Source organism: Lepidochelys kempii, chromosome 21 (genome assembly GCF_965140265.1).
Source record: "Lepidochelys kempii isolate rLepKem1 chromosome 21, rLepKem1.hap2, whole genome shotgun sequence".
In the NCBI taxonomy this organism is placed as follows: domain Eukaryota; kingdom Metazoa; phylum Chordata; order Testudines; family Cheloniidae; genus Lepidochelys; species Lepidochelys kempii.
The window spans coordinates 1240215-1254593 of NC_133276.1; the positions used below are offsets into that span (position 1 = coordinate 1240215).

Below are 14379 nucleotides of genomic sequence, written 5' to 3' on the forward strand. Positions count from 1 at the left end.
AAATCGTTTTATCTGAAGTGTTTTTTTAACTGGAGTTTGGTACTTTATCATGAAGAGAAGCAGGAATGGTCTGCTTCATGATGACTTCCTTTAAGATTATTCTGTTCATTGAATACTGTGACCTGTGCAATTATATTAAGCCAAATGCATGCATCATCAAATGCTACCTCAATTGTTTGAATTGAACAAATAAATTGCAACTTATCTCCTAAAACTGCTTCTGTAAGACTAGACCAGTCACTGTGATATACTTCCCCCAGATTTCTTGGGAGGTTACAATTAAGAGTATGCACATTATTTCCCTATGTAACTGTCAGCAGAAACTGTGAAACTATGCAAACTAAAATTATAGTATTATCCATAAAGATGATGGATTCTTCAGTGTTCAAAAATGTTGTACGATAAAGGTGCTTTCTACTGTGTATCCATTGTCTATTTAAATAAAACACTGCTTTGTTGGAAACAGAAAGAGTTTTATTTTTATGGCAGAAGACAAATAAGAGTTTAAAGTTTTTGTAAAATGACAGACTATACATTTCAAAGTTAATCAAATTCTGATAACACATTTGGAAATAAATACAATCAGTGAAACACATCCACGCATGTCAAGGATGCAATTATTAAAAAAAAAAGTAATTTCATTGAATTAAAGATGGGAATCTACAACATCAATAATTCAAATCTTTACTTTTGTTTTCTGGGATCTCATTTTTCACATGGTAAATAATGCATAGAAACCAATTCATTTCCTATGGAATTTGCTGTCTGGCTTTTAAGCAGATACCTGCCTTATGTAGGAAGGTACCTCTGTCCAGACAAGAACTGAATGTTTTGAACAGCAGTCCCATCCAGAGAAAGACGGAAGTCTCAGGACACTAAATATTTACCCCATTATGGAAGGCCAAACCCCACAGTCAGTGATCATAAAGAAATACAAAACTACTCTCCTGGTTTTGTAATTGTCCTCTGCCTGCAGATTCGTAGGGCACGTCAATATTTTTATGCAAATATCAGATTCTAAAGGGACTTAGTGGAGTCCATAACAGTTCGTCCTGGCTGGCACTTGGCAGAGGAGAATTGTGAAGTGTCAAAGTAAAAAATAAGGTTCAGACTTACAATATCTCAGTAGAACCAGGTAGACTTGAGCTTGATATGAACCTATATATCACTGGGATCCAGGTCCCCGACTCCTGTTTCATTCTGAGATTTCTGTTAATAACAAAGACGATCCCCCCTCCCTCAACAAGACATGGCTCCCATTGCAACGCGAGAACAAAGCTGGACTGCCCTTTGCACTCGGTGGAATTCCAGTCACCCCGTTCTTACCTGTGTGAGAACTCCCGACTGGATCTGCAGCGGCTGTGCCGTTGGTGCTTGTGGTACAATCGGAACGGCATTCTCCATCCGTACTGGGAACCCAGAATGCTTTGCAGTAGCCTGAAGTCCGGCTGCTCGGAAAAGGAAGAAGCCATCATTAAGCCGATTTCTTTATTATTCAAATGTTTTTTCAGACTAATTCCTGCCAACCAAATCAAGATGAACAGAAGACACCGTCACGGTTACAGCCTCAGCCATCAGGGAAAGGGGAGCCCTTCCCACAGGGGCACAGAAATGGTGCACCTTACGCTAGAGAGTGGGGTTCCCTTTGTCCAGCAGCAACCTGCTCCCCACTGCGAAAGACAAGATCAGGGTATTCGTACCCACACATGGCCACTTGCGCCTTCTGTAAGGCATTGCTGGAAATTAGTGCTGGTAACAGTGTTGTACTTTCTGTCTTGATTTTTGCAACACGGACACCTGTTCAGTGAGAACTGGTCTGAGACTATTGCTACCTATTTAATTTAGGTCACTGAACAGCCATGAGATAGGAACACTTTCAGACTCTGCTGGCGAGGGCAGAACTTGAATCCAACCACCACCCAGTTTAAGGCCATATTTAAATGGAAACAGACAAACAAGAATAGTTTCTGGAGTTCTGAAGTCTTTATGTACTGTACTTGGGAACACACCCCCTCCAGCCACCCATTAAAAAATTATAAATCACTCCCAACATACAGGAAACACTACCGGAAACACTTTCTAAACAATTACAGTCACAACTAAGCCAAACCATACATCTACTAGTGTCTGCAAGGTGCTGCCCCCTCCAGGAGAAGAGAAATTCTTTTCTGGGGCACATGGGGAAATGATCCGGTGCCACTGGGTCAGGATGCCCTTCCCTTCTATTTCCTTTTTACAGTAACTGAAATCCTTGTGTGAATGAAAATACCTTGTCCACACTGAGTTTTGTTCCCTGTCTGCTCTTTGAAAGGTTCATCTACTCCTGCAAAAGTGGGACCTATAATTCAGCCCCACTGGTACTCCTCCACCATTACAACTCTCATTTTCGACAGTCTAAACAAGGCTTAACTTTACAAGTAGTACTTAAATGGAATGTTTCAGATCAGTTTGGCACCTACATTCTCCCTCAAAAGACCTTGGTTTGACTTCACTGTCTGTGGACTTCCTAGCCTTCGGAAGCATTTGGCACTAGATGGGCCTTTCAGAGATGGCAGGCATGTAGCTGGAGTTATCAGACACAACCCACCAATAAAGCCCTGGCTAATGAACAATTACGGTCTCTGCAAGCCCCTAAAATTCTCAAGATAGCACTGGAGAATTCGTTAAAGCTTAGGTCCATTCAAGCTTGTCATTTGCATACAAGCCAGCCAAATGCACTCCCCTCAAATCACATCTGGAGGGGAACACAGTCAAACACTTCTAACATTACCATGCTACCTAAAAACAAGTACAACCCGCATACTGCAGCCATTGCGCCCTGCACTTGTTCTATCAAGATTTTTTGCTTCATTCATAACCTACCATATTAGCGCAAGCCAGATACAAACGGAGAAGCTTTCACAATCAGCAGCTGCATTTTTTACTCTGTGTAGCTTTATCTATTTGCAATTGGCATTCTTTTACTTCTTGCCACCAAGCTGCACAACTGTATTAACACTTGTGAACTGAGATTCCAAGAGTCCATATTCAGTCTAGAAATTTAAGGGAATCACTGGTCAGGATGAAAATTTTAGTTGCGATAGCACCTGTGCATATTCCAAGCTTTTTCTAATCCTTGAGTGTCTCTCCAAATGCTCTTGGTGCCAAGAAACCAAAGCCTAGAAATAAATTTTTGCTCCACTATGAAAATTAACCTGGTTATAGCCCCCGCAATAACAGATTCACGGATAAGATTCAGGAGGGATTTCTATTCTAGGCCTGACTTTCAGACACTTAAACCTCTAGAAAAATCCCCTTTTCATCAAAACTCTCTCATTCTGGTTCTTAATGGGAAGTAGACTGTGCTCATGTGCAAGCCTGACCACTCAAAGGTCAAGCAGAACATTATGAGCGTTGAGGTGCTGTTCAGGGAATGAGAAACATTTCAGAGGCTTTCTTAAGTCTCACATGGGTCAAACTCCTCCTATAGTCCTGAGGAATGCTGTTGTGTTACATTCGGGGGAAAAAAATGGCTGAGCAATAAAGTGAGTGAAGATTGCCTCGTAGGCAGGTATGTTCTCCTCACCTGTCCAAGCGTGTCCTGGGAGAGGAGAACCGGACATACATATACACCTGGGCTGATTTCAATGGTTTCAGAGTCACATGTGAGAGCACAGAGTGATCTCCTGGAGTTTCTCTACTTGGCCCAAATCACAAGGTTTTATTTTAATTTGGCTGAAACTCCAGTAGAATGCAACAGGTTTTTCCACTTACTTTGAAAAGCAGGGGGACAAACAATGAATGTTTGCTGGAATGGATCAGTCTGCGTGCAGATCTGGGTGGTTCCAGGCTGTAAGGAAACACTCTGTTGTGCTACGCCCGCAACTGGGGCTGCAGATGATGGGTACAGGGCAGACTGATAGTTTAGCAGCGAGACGTCCGAGTTTGCCAGGGAAAGAGTAGCAGCGGCAGTAGAGTTAGAAGCCAAGACACTGGCCTAGAAAACAAAACATTACAAATGGGCATATTTGTGTTATGTACCCTATATCCCAGGAACAAACTACTGCAGGTAGCAGAACCCTGGCATGAAGTGACATCAGCTAAAGAATTAAAATAAAGGTAATGGAGAAAACAGACCTGAAAAAAGTTGTATTCAAACCTGCTTTCTATTTTTTGCATTTCATGCCTCTGGACTGACAGGCCAATAAAATCAAAGTAACAGAGCAGAGAAACTGTGTGTCAGTTTGGCCATGCCAACTATATGGAAAATGAAATTGCAAAGGCAGCCTACACATTCTGAAAAGTATCTTCAAAAATAAGCAACTCTGCTAGGTGGGGAGGCGATGAGTCAGCTGTTGTTGAACTAGTCTGCACTACCCCCTAGCTTGGGTGAATGTCTTAATAAGTCTGCCCCATCTCTAATTTCTATAGCCTTATGAGCGGAGGAAAAAATTCTGAATTGAGATGTTATCTAAGGAATTTTAACACATCACTGAAAATACCATTTGTGTAGAACGTGTCTAAATTCGTACGTAGCAACAACACTTGAACACTAAAACTCAGAACTTGTTCTCATATGACAGCAACACCGTTCTATTCATTTAGGGGCAAGTTCTGCTCAGCTACATATCGTGGAAATGAAAAATATCTGATTTCAGTGGAGTTACTTTGCAGAGCAGGATTTGGCCCACAGCATCAAAAACATTTCCCAAACCTAAAGACTCACATACCTGATTGTGCACTGTATTGAGCTGGTTGTTGAAGCTCATTGTTAGGTTTGTGCTTGTGTTAGGAGCTACATGTGTTGTGAATGGGCTCTTTATTTGATTAATTGTATCATACATATTAACTCTTCGCTTGCAGATCTCCATATTCTGAAAACAGGACTTCACACTGAAATAGAATGAGTGGGGGAAGCATTAGACATACAATACCAGTATATACAGTATATGCTCCATTGTAAGCAGTGGATTCAAGAGAAGGAAGGGATTTACATAGCTCTTAGAATACTGTTTTACGTGTGCATGTATATGCCTTTAACTTTACAGCAACAAAACGTCAAAGATTTGGCAAAACTAAATAATACAGCCTCTAACCAGTAGAGAAAAATATTTATGTGAGCCAAAAAAAAAAAAAAAAAGTCACCTGGATAAGCTTCCTGCTGTGTCTCATGAATTGGGAGAACACAAATTCAGTCTAAGTAACTAAACTGGAAACACAAAAGAAGCCCCCGATAATATTCCTTTTTAATTAGCAGATTAGACAGACATGCCAGGACAATAGAGGTATGCTGTTCTATGTCATGCTGAGAAATCAATCTAGAACAATGCAAAAACCAAAGTGGCACCAACTCACTGGTTGCTATGTGGGAAATCCAGTAGATGGGTCATTGTAACAAATGAATGGTTTAAAGTCTTCAGCGGAGTAATTCTCTTATCTGCATCAATCGTCAACATTTTCTTTAACAAATCAATGTACTCTCTTCGGTCAGCCTTCTCTGCCAACATGTCTGTCCCTTCCAAGTCCGTAGACATATTCACCTTGGAAAAAAGAAATGAGAACAGTTAGTGCCAATGGAAAATTAATCACGGCTATACAAATCAGTCATTCCATAGCCTATGGAAGTGCCAATAACCAATGCTGGTCCTTAAACGCCTTCACTTTAGGGTCTCTCCTTCCCCAGTCTACATTCACTAATCCAGAGAAATCTGAATCTAACTTATGCACAGAATTTTTTGTCAATATTTAGTTGGTGTGCTGAGGTGAAATCAACTGGGCTTGATTCTCCACTGCCTTGCAGATGTGTCATCCTATGCAAAGGGAATGCTAAAGGTAGCCTTTAACAGTTTCCCTAATTAAGATTCAGACAGCTTTGAATGTGCACCCAGGGACTTTTTTGGCAGAAAATTGTGAGCTGTTACACCTCTGTGCGTCTCCACTAGCCTTCTCCTGAAGGCTTTACTACCATCTTGAACAGGGCGGTTCCACTTGTGTGGACAAGGCATCGGCATTTTAACCTTCTAAGCCCCTTCTCGAGCCGGGAGAAGCACCATCGGTGCTTTGCCAGCACTGTACTCTCACCATCGCTGCCACTGGCAGAGTGGGACCAGCCCTCACAATGGGCGGGAGACGATAAGCAGAGTCGGGACTTGTGAGCCACAGCAGTCTCTTCCCCATAATCCCCTTTATATTGTACATGTGAGTTTCTCAAATGGCATCATTGTCAGAGCTGGCACTGGACGTAAGCAGAGTAAACAATTGTGTAGGGCCCCAAGCAGCTGAAGTTTTATTAGTATGTGTCAGGGGGTGGGGGAAGAGAGAATATCCCTGCTTAGTGCCCTCAATGGCCTAGCACAGCCTCTAGTCATCATTCATTTTCCAACAGCCTCCTCTGCTCACCTGCGCCATGTCATCCAAACAGTTGAATATATATTTCCGAGCTTCTTTTGATTTTATTCCTGTCTCCAACTCATGTTCTTCTGGGGTCTATAAAATAAAACATTTGTTCAGAGCAGCTGGAGCCTGGTGTTAATATTTGATTGAAATAAAAACAAAGGAAAGCCAATGACCAAAACTTCGGGCCGTATAATCATTCTGCCTATTTTAGAGGGCAAACACAATAAACCATTTGCAAGTAGGGCAGGAGTAAACAGTCACCAGCTCCCTGCTCCGTGACCCTTTGGGAGCAACTCACTGCAAAACTGAAATACTGGCTTGGAGGAGAATGGGGCCAAACCTGAGCCGACTATTGGTCAAGGACAGACTCCAACGCTGCCTCATGTTCCACCATGAAGAGTTCTACCAAAGCGAACGCCAGATTCTGAGACAGTATTTGAGAGCAGTGGAAGCAGGAGTATTTAGGATATAGGCAAAAGCCAAACTGAGACATTTTAAAGTGAACTCTAAGAGGGAAGAGATGGCCCTCTCACCTCCTTTGCTTCTATGATCTAAAGGAGGCCTGGGAGTTTATTCCCCAGAACCAGGGTGTGGGTTTTTGCCCTTTTGTGTTTTGCTTGTTTATTTAGAAACATCAATAATATCACGTATTCTCCTTCAGTTCTGTTGGGGGAACTCTGGGGAGGACTCTAGAACTAGAGTAGATTTTCCAAATTCTCACCAGGTGCGTGTCTGTTCTGAATCTTTCACAAAGAAAGCCTGTTTCTCCCAAGAGCTCGCCAGGAGTTTGTTAAGTTAGGCTACTGAAGGCTTTTAACAAAAACAAACTACCATGAAATACACTTCAGTTCACTCCTAACACTGCTCAGCAGCTGAAGTAGGTCATCTCTGATAAGCAGACTGAGCAGTCATAATAAATGGCCATCACCACACACGTTTTGCGGTCAATATCACTCTCGCTTGCTATTGGTAGACACCTGCTAGGGGTTTGTCCAGTTTCTAAAAGGAAATATACAAATCAACTACATCTGAATGATATTTACAACCTAATCTTTACTCAGGGTACTTCACAGCATATTAAAATCACGTAACAATGAGATCTGGATCAGGTCCGTGACGGACAAAACAGATTTTGAAGTTAAAGAGAGAGACAAACCTTTAACCTCCATAGTGGGTATCCCAAGTTTGGATCTCTGTTAAAAAACCTGCTTGTTTTCGTTCCTGCACTCAGAAGATACTCTGCTGGAAGGCCTTGGGTTTGTGAAATATAACGAATCTGTAAAGAAAAAAAAATTAAAGACGCCAACAAACTGGACTGATAACTAAATCTAGTACAGCAAAATATTGAGGTTCTACCAACTTTGTTAATAATGAATAGGAAATAGGCTCTAAATACAATTCTAAAAGTTCCATTTTTTTTAAATATAGGCTGTCTGAATAACTGAAATGTCATAATACAAAACAAAAGATGCAATTCTCAAGTATTTACAAACACATTTAACTGGTTCTATCTAATTTTCTGCAGAGATTTTAGGTATTGGTAAATGCTAATGTGCCTCTCTGCCTTTTTTACTGAAATTTTCTTGGTCCAAAGCTGTTTTAGCAGACTGAGAATAAGCTATTTATAAAAAGGGAAAGTATGGGGGAAATGCAGCACTCCCCAATGTAATCACTAAACATTTTTAAAGAGGAGTGAAGGGTTTTAAAAATGTTACCAAATATGTATTATTTAAATATATAATTATCAGAAAAGATATAGGTATCTGTGTGATGCAGTTGGGTGTGGGCATATCCACCCTTGAATGTGTTGCTCACGAAGGGTCCAGTGGCAAAGCACCACTGACTTCAAAAGTGCGAGTTTAGATTCATAAAGCATGTAGATCCCCTGTATCCTTTAAGGCATCAATATTTGGAGTAAAAAAACCAAATAAATAACCCTCCCCCCAGAAAAGTGTATAGAACATGTTTAAAAAACACTGACTACAGTATCAGTAACACAGCAATATGCTACACTACAAAGTACAAAGCTGTCCTTAAAAGAAAAAAGATACTCCGTTAGAAAGCAGAGGAATAATTTTACATATCAACACATTTTCTCAAATCTTCCCCCAAGTTTTGTGGTCTAAATTGCTAATACTATCTGCTCCGCAAGTTTCAGTGTGAGAAACGATACAATTTGTTAGGACAAGAAAAAAGATCAGTTTCTTAAAAGTATCTTTTAAAAAAAAAAAAAAGAAGAAGAAACCAGTGAACATGTAACCCACTTGTGGAAGTGCAGGACTGGAAACACGGGCTGAAGGCAGTTAGGCACTGTAGATACTGATACCATAGTCTGTAGCCCAAATTACTGCATGTAGTTCTGCCAGCACACTGGCTATTCCAGTATTAGGCGCTTCCTGAGCAGCTGAACTGTCATAAATATAAAGGGAAGGGTAAACCCCTTTGAAATCCCTCCTGGCCAGGGGAAAGCTCCTCTCATCTGTAAAGGGTTAAGAAGCTAAAGGTAACCTCGCTGGCACCTGACCAAAATGACCAATGAGGAGACAAGATACTTTCAAAAGCTGGGAGGAGGGAGAGAAACAAAGGGTCTGTGTGTCTGTCTATATGCTGGTTTCTGCTGGGGATAGACCAGGAATGGAGTCTTAGAACTTTTAGTAAGTAATCTAGCTAGGTATGTGTTAGATTATGATTTCTTTAAATGGCTGAGAAAAGAATTGTGCTGAATAGAATAACTATTTCTGTCTGTGTATCTTTTTTGTAACTTAAGGTTTTGCCTAGAGGGGTTCTCTATGTTTTTGAATCTAATTACCCTGTAAGATATCTACCATCCTGATTTTACAGGGGGGATTTCTTTATTTCTATTTACTTCTATTTTTATTAAAAGTCTTCTTGTAAGAAAACTGAATGCTTTTTCATTGTTCTCAGATCCAAGGGTTTGGGTCTGTGGTCACCTATGCAAATTGGTGAAGCTTTTTATCCAACATTTCCCAGGAAAGCGGGGGTGCAAGTGTTGGGAAGATTGTTCATTGTTCTTAAGATCCAAGGGTCTGGGTCTGTAGTCACCTAGGCAAATTGGTGAGGCTTTTTACCAAACCTTGTCCAAGAAGTGGGGTGCAAGGTTTTGGGAAGTATTTTGGGGGGAAAGACGCGTCCAAACAGCTCTTCCCCAGTAACCAGTATTAGTTTGGTGGTGGTAGTGGCCAATCCAAGGACAACAGGTGGAATATTTTGTACCTTGGGGAAGTTTTGACCTAAGCTGGTAAAGATAAGCTTAGGAGGTTTTTCATGCAGGTCCCCACATCTGTACCCTAGAGTTCAGAGTGGGGGAGGAACCTTGACATGAACATTCACAGGGCACTAGATAGGTTACTAAATTGGTGTTGCTTGTGAGCCAAGATGAATTTGTGGCCTAGCTTTTCATTTCTAGCAATTTGGGTTCAAACTGACCAGTGTTTATATTCTTCATACTTAAGCAACAAAATTTTCAGTAGTACAATTAAGAAATAACTTCCAACAAACATCATCCACTAGATGCTGAGCAATAAAAACTGGAGTCCAAATTAGTTACAATGGCCTCATTATTGTACAGCAGATTGCCTCCTGCAAGGCCAAGGTTGCTTAACAAGGCCAAGCCAGGTGCTCATTTCCAGAGATGCCTCCTCCAAATCTTGACTGGGCCTGCATTTACTGCTGCAGTTCAGGTAAAAACAAACATCTTCACTACAGACATCAAACTCAACCACATGAAGTCAGAGTACGGGCTACCCCAAGTTTCTGGAGGATTACAGAACTCTATACTAAGCAATGAGAACCCGACCTTCGTCCCCACCCACCTACACACTGAGATAAGATTCGCAGAAGTACATGAACCTTACCGTAGAAGGAAACCACCATGCCATACTTTAGTTATTTCTAACTCAGCCTGCTCACTAATGTACCACTGCATTTCCTCTGGAAATTTACGGTGACAAAGAGACACTACAAGCTAATTTGAGAGGGTCTTTTCACATAGAGAAAAATATACCAGACACTGTTAAATGGTAATACCACAAAACAAACCATGTGATGGAAAAGCTGTACTTGGAAAAGCATTGTTCTATTTAGGTTTGTTGCTCTTCTATGGACAGGCTAACAGCCAGGTAATACTGCTACCCTCCACATACGCGCACTGTACTTCACAGGCTGCAGAGACTGCATTTGGGACATGCTCGGTGTTGGAGACCAGAGCTTCTGTAGGAATTAACATGACAGGAAATGCATGGCAGGCCACCCTGGGACCACTACTCCTGTAGCTAATTTGTCCCTCTTGAACCGCAGGGTGCTGTGCACAGCCAGGACTGAGACACTGCATTTCAGTTGTGCCAGAACGGGAACTGCAAGTTGTATATTAAACAGTAGTGAGACACACACAGGACCGCTGCGTTCTCTATTCAAAGGCAAAGTGGGAGGCAGGGCACAAATGGGAAGCAGCCTCAGTTATCACAGATAGAAAGAGAATTGGATCAAAGCAGGAAAGGAGTTGAAGACCAAATCAGAGCAGAATTTGAATGAGTACTTCAGTTTCACAGGGTTTATAAAAAAAAAAAAGCTCCTTCTGACTGTACAAGCACCACCCCGTACGCACGATATGCTCTTACCTGATCGTATTCTGAAGCTCCTGGGTACAGAGGCCAACCCAGGAACAGCTCAGCTATCACACAGCCTAGGGACCACATGTCAATAGCTTCACAGAATGGTAAACCCAGGATGATTTCAGGAGCTCTGCAAAACAAGATTAAAACGTTCAGCCTGGCACAGAAAGCAAATGGTGCCTATTTACATATTATTCAAGCACCTTGTACAGCACAGCAGAGCTCCCCAGAGATACTTCCCTGTAACGTTAAAAGTGGCTGCCCGTAAAGGTGCAGCATTTCTCGCTAGCCTAATAGTGTCTGTGTCATCCTCATTTAGGAGCACTGATTATTTTTCCTTTTCAGCCACAGTAAATCAACAGTGCAGTCTTCTAGCCCAAGAGGAAAGGACTCAACAGTCCAGAGACATTTCATACCAATGCAAAATACCCTATACTACCACCCCCCTGTAAATGGCAAGTATGTTGCTAGCTGATTTAGTCACATGACAGGGCACACAGAGCTTGGGGTGACCCGTAGCCATCACATAACCCACCCCTAGCATGTCCCCACAGGCATGTCAGACAGCAGCCTGGCATTGTGTGGGTAAATCCTATCGGGTGATGCTCCCTCAGCTCAGCTAATCAGCAGCAAAGGAGTCTAGATAGGTTCAGAAGGTTTACAAGGGCTTTGGCTGCGTTCACCTGGAAAAAGAGAGTGGTCTGCAGACCCAAGCCAAGGCACTTTGCAGAGAGAAGAGTGCCACTTTGTTTACACTGCTTAGTGTTTATATAGGGTTTATTTGGGACATCTCAGGCTTAAGGTGGATGAAGAGAACATAGCCAGACACTGTGATGGTCAGTGTTTTGCCACATTATTTTATGGGATTTGGGGCAACAGAACCTCACCAAGCATAGAAACCCCTGCCCAGCCTCTCACAGAGAGATTATGAACAAAACAATGTGCTGCTTTTAAATCTCAAATCCCGGAGAGGATTTTTTCTGCATAACCCATCTGGACAGAAATGTTGCAGGAGATGATCTTTTAGCACAGCTATCCCTTTGCCTCACACACACAGCTGTGAAACAAACACCTGCAGTTCTGCCTGCTCATAGATTGAATTCTAGCCTTGTATTTACATATGGTGTAAATACAAGGGCTCATGGGAGCAGGTACAGGAATTCACTCCAGAAAGTACAGGAAACACTGGAACTTCCGTTTTCCGAGGAATAACCAATTCCATTGTGACCCCAATGTGGGGGGAGGAGAGAAACATCCCAAACACTGGTCTATGCTGCTTTCTGGGCAGGTCTTGGGCAGTAGATCCTAACACTTGTGTGTAATTTCTCATGTGGCAAACACACATCAAGAAAGAAATATATTGCATAATCATCCCAGTTAAAGCAGCTCTGAAACTGGTTATCTTGCTTTACAGTTTTGGACTCTGTACTGGAATGAGGAATAAGATCTCTCCAGCACATGGCATTCGGCAGCAGGACACCGAAAAGCCCATCTTAATCCCCTTTTCCATCTGACCATTCACCTGGCTGTGCATGGTAAGGAATAAGAAAAGGAGGACTTGTGGCACCTTAGAGACTAACCAATTTATTTGAGCATGAGCTTTCATGAGCTACAGCTCACTTCAAAGGAATGATTCCCAGGTAACTGTAACACGGATGCCGTACATCTACCAAAGTCAATGCACTTCTCACAGCTGACATGCAAGTCATCAGGGAATGAGGCAAGTGCCACCTGACATGTTACCTTAGCTAACTGTTCCCCCCAACCTCCCCGCTGCACTCTAGTGGCGGGGCAGTCACACTGATTCAGTAGCTGCTGCTTTAATACAAGCAGTTCTCTTACGTGGGTGAACCCTTTTAATTAGCCCAGCCCCCTACAAATCAAACGGTGGCAATTAGGCTTTTATTCCGACTATCAGAGTAATACAGTGAGCCAGGGATATCTGTCAGGAATTGCTCCCATTCAGTGTTACTATGCTGCTTCATTTTAGTCCCCCGCACTATCCTTGAGAGAGTGTGTGAGCGTGAGTTCACTTTCTCAGCTAGGTCTGGGAGGGATTTATTACCTACAAACATATGTAACATTATGCAAACATGTCCAAAATGGAATGAAAATGTTTAGCCAGAAAATCAGCACACGAATATGAAAGAACTGTACTGAGACAAGTCGGTTTGTTTAGCAGCCCAAAAGGATACTGCTGAAGAGCTGGATACACCTGTTAACGAGCCCTGCTTAGTCATTTAATCAGGATAACCAACTCCAGGTGCCATTATTCCAACATGTCAAGGCATCCTTGCTCAGCAGGTGTTGCCAATTAGCAGGCAGGACCTAAGTCTGCTGCCTGTTCCTGTGTGGAACGCCCAGCCAAGTCCATGGGAGTTTAACAGATCTAACCGCTTACAGGACACAATGGAAGTGGCCTGGGGTAGAAGAGACCACAGCGCAATCTTGTTCAAACCTGCATGAACATGTATGGCCTGACTCAGATAGAACGGACTGTAAATGGCTATGGATAATGGAAGTGGAATTATTCCTTTGTCCTGTGTGCGCATCCAGGGACAGTCTTGCAGTGCCAAAGACGCTCCTAGCCCTGAGCAGTTTATACTCTAAACAGATTACCTTCTCATGAGGCCTCAGTTTTCATATTGGCTCAAGACACAGCTGGTATGCAACAGCCATCAGCCTCCTTCACATCTGCTTTTAGAATGGGGTTGCTAATGACAGCAGTTAGCAGTACTATTATTAGTGACCACTGAAAGTGGTGTTGAAACAACAGCAGCCAGATGTCTCCTTTACAGCTGGACTGTCTAGGATTAAATTTGCAGTGTTGTAGCCACACTGGTTCCAGGATATTAGAGACAAGGTGGGTGAGGTAATATATTTTACTGGACTAACTTCTTCAGACCAGAAGAAGAGTCCATGTAGCTCAAAAGCTTGTCTCTTTCACTAACAGAAATTGATCCAAAGGCACCACCCACCTGATCTCTCTAGGATTAAATTATTAATCTGCACTCTTGGAAACTCTTTATGAGGCAGAAAATGACAACTGACAGAATTCCTCCTCTGAGTAGCAGATTGTTACATTCTGATTTCCAGGGCCAGCAAGTACCCCCAGCCAGCCTCAGGGAAGGTTACCACAAAACTCAGATTCTTCCACTACCACCAGCACGTTTCAAAAGGAGTGGTGTTTGTGGAGAGGGCACCTCCCCTTGATCACGTCCCTCTTACTTGCAGAGAGCAAGCGTTAATCTCCGGCTCATGCCATTGCAATAGCGATGCCACAAAGTCACGCAGGATCCGAGTTAGTTTAAGAGGTGGAGAAAGTCAGACTTCTGGTGGCAGGGCAGGGCCCAGGGCCCAGTGTAGAGCTAAG

The 14379-nt window shown here is 42.5% G+C and overlaps 1 protein-coding gene across 3 annotated transcripts in view; it reads right to left on the reverse strand.

The window, feature by feature from the left end:
• The window catches only part of HIPK1 (homeodomain interacting protein kinase 1), a 35719-nt gene that overhangs the window by 11897 nt on the left and 9443 nt on the right, over positions 1-14379 (reverse strand). For all 3 annotated transcript variants that reach the window (XM_073319635.1, XM_073319634.1, XM_073319636.1), the window contains 7 exons: positions 11013-11136; positions 7532-7651; positions 6379-6465; positions 5335-5519; positions 4710-4872; positions 3754-3976; positions 1327-1448 (listed from right to left, as the gene is read on the reverse strand). In XM_073319635.1, the coding sequence (XP_073175736.1) occupies positions 1327-1448; positions 3754-3976; positions 4710-4872; positions 5335-5519; positions 6379-6465; positions 7532-7651; positions 11013-11136 (1024 nt within the window). The remainder of the gene's footprint in view (positions 1-1326; positions 1449-3753; positions 3977-4709; positions 4873-5334; positions 5520-6378; positions 6466-7531; positions 7652-11012; positions 11137-14379) is intronic.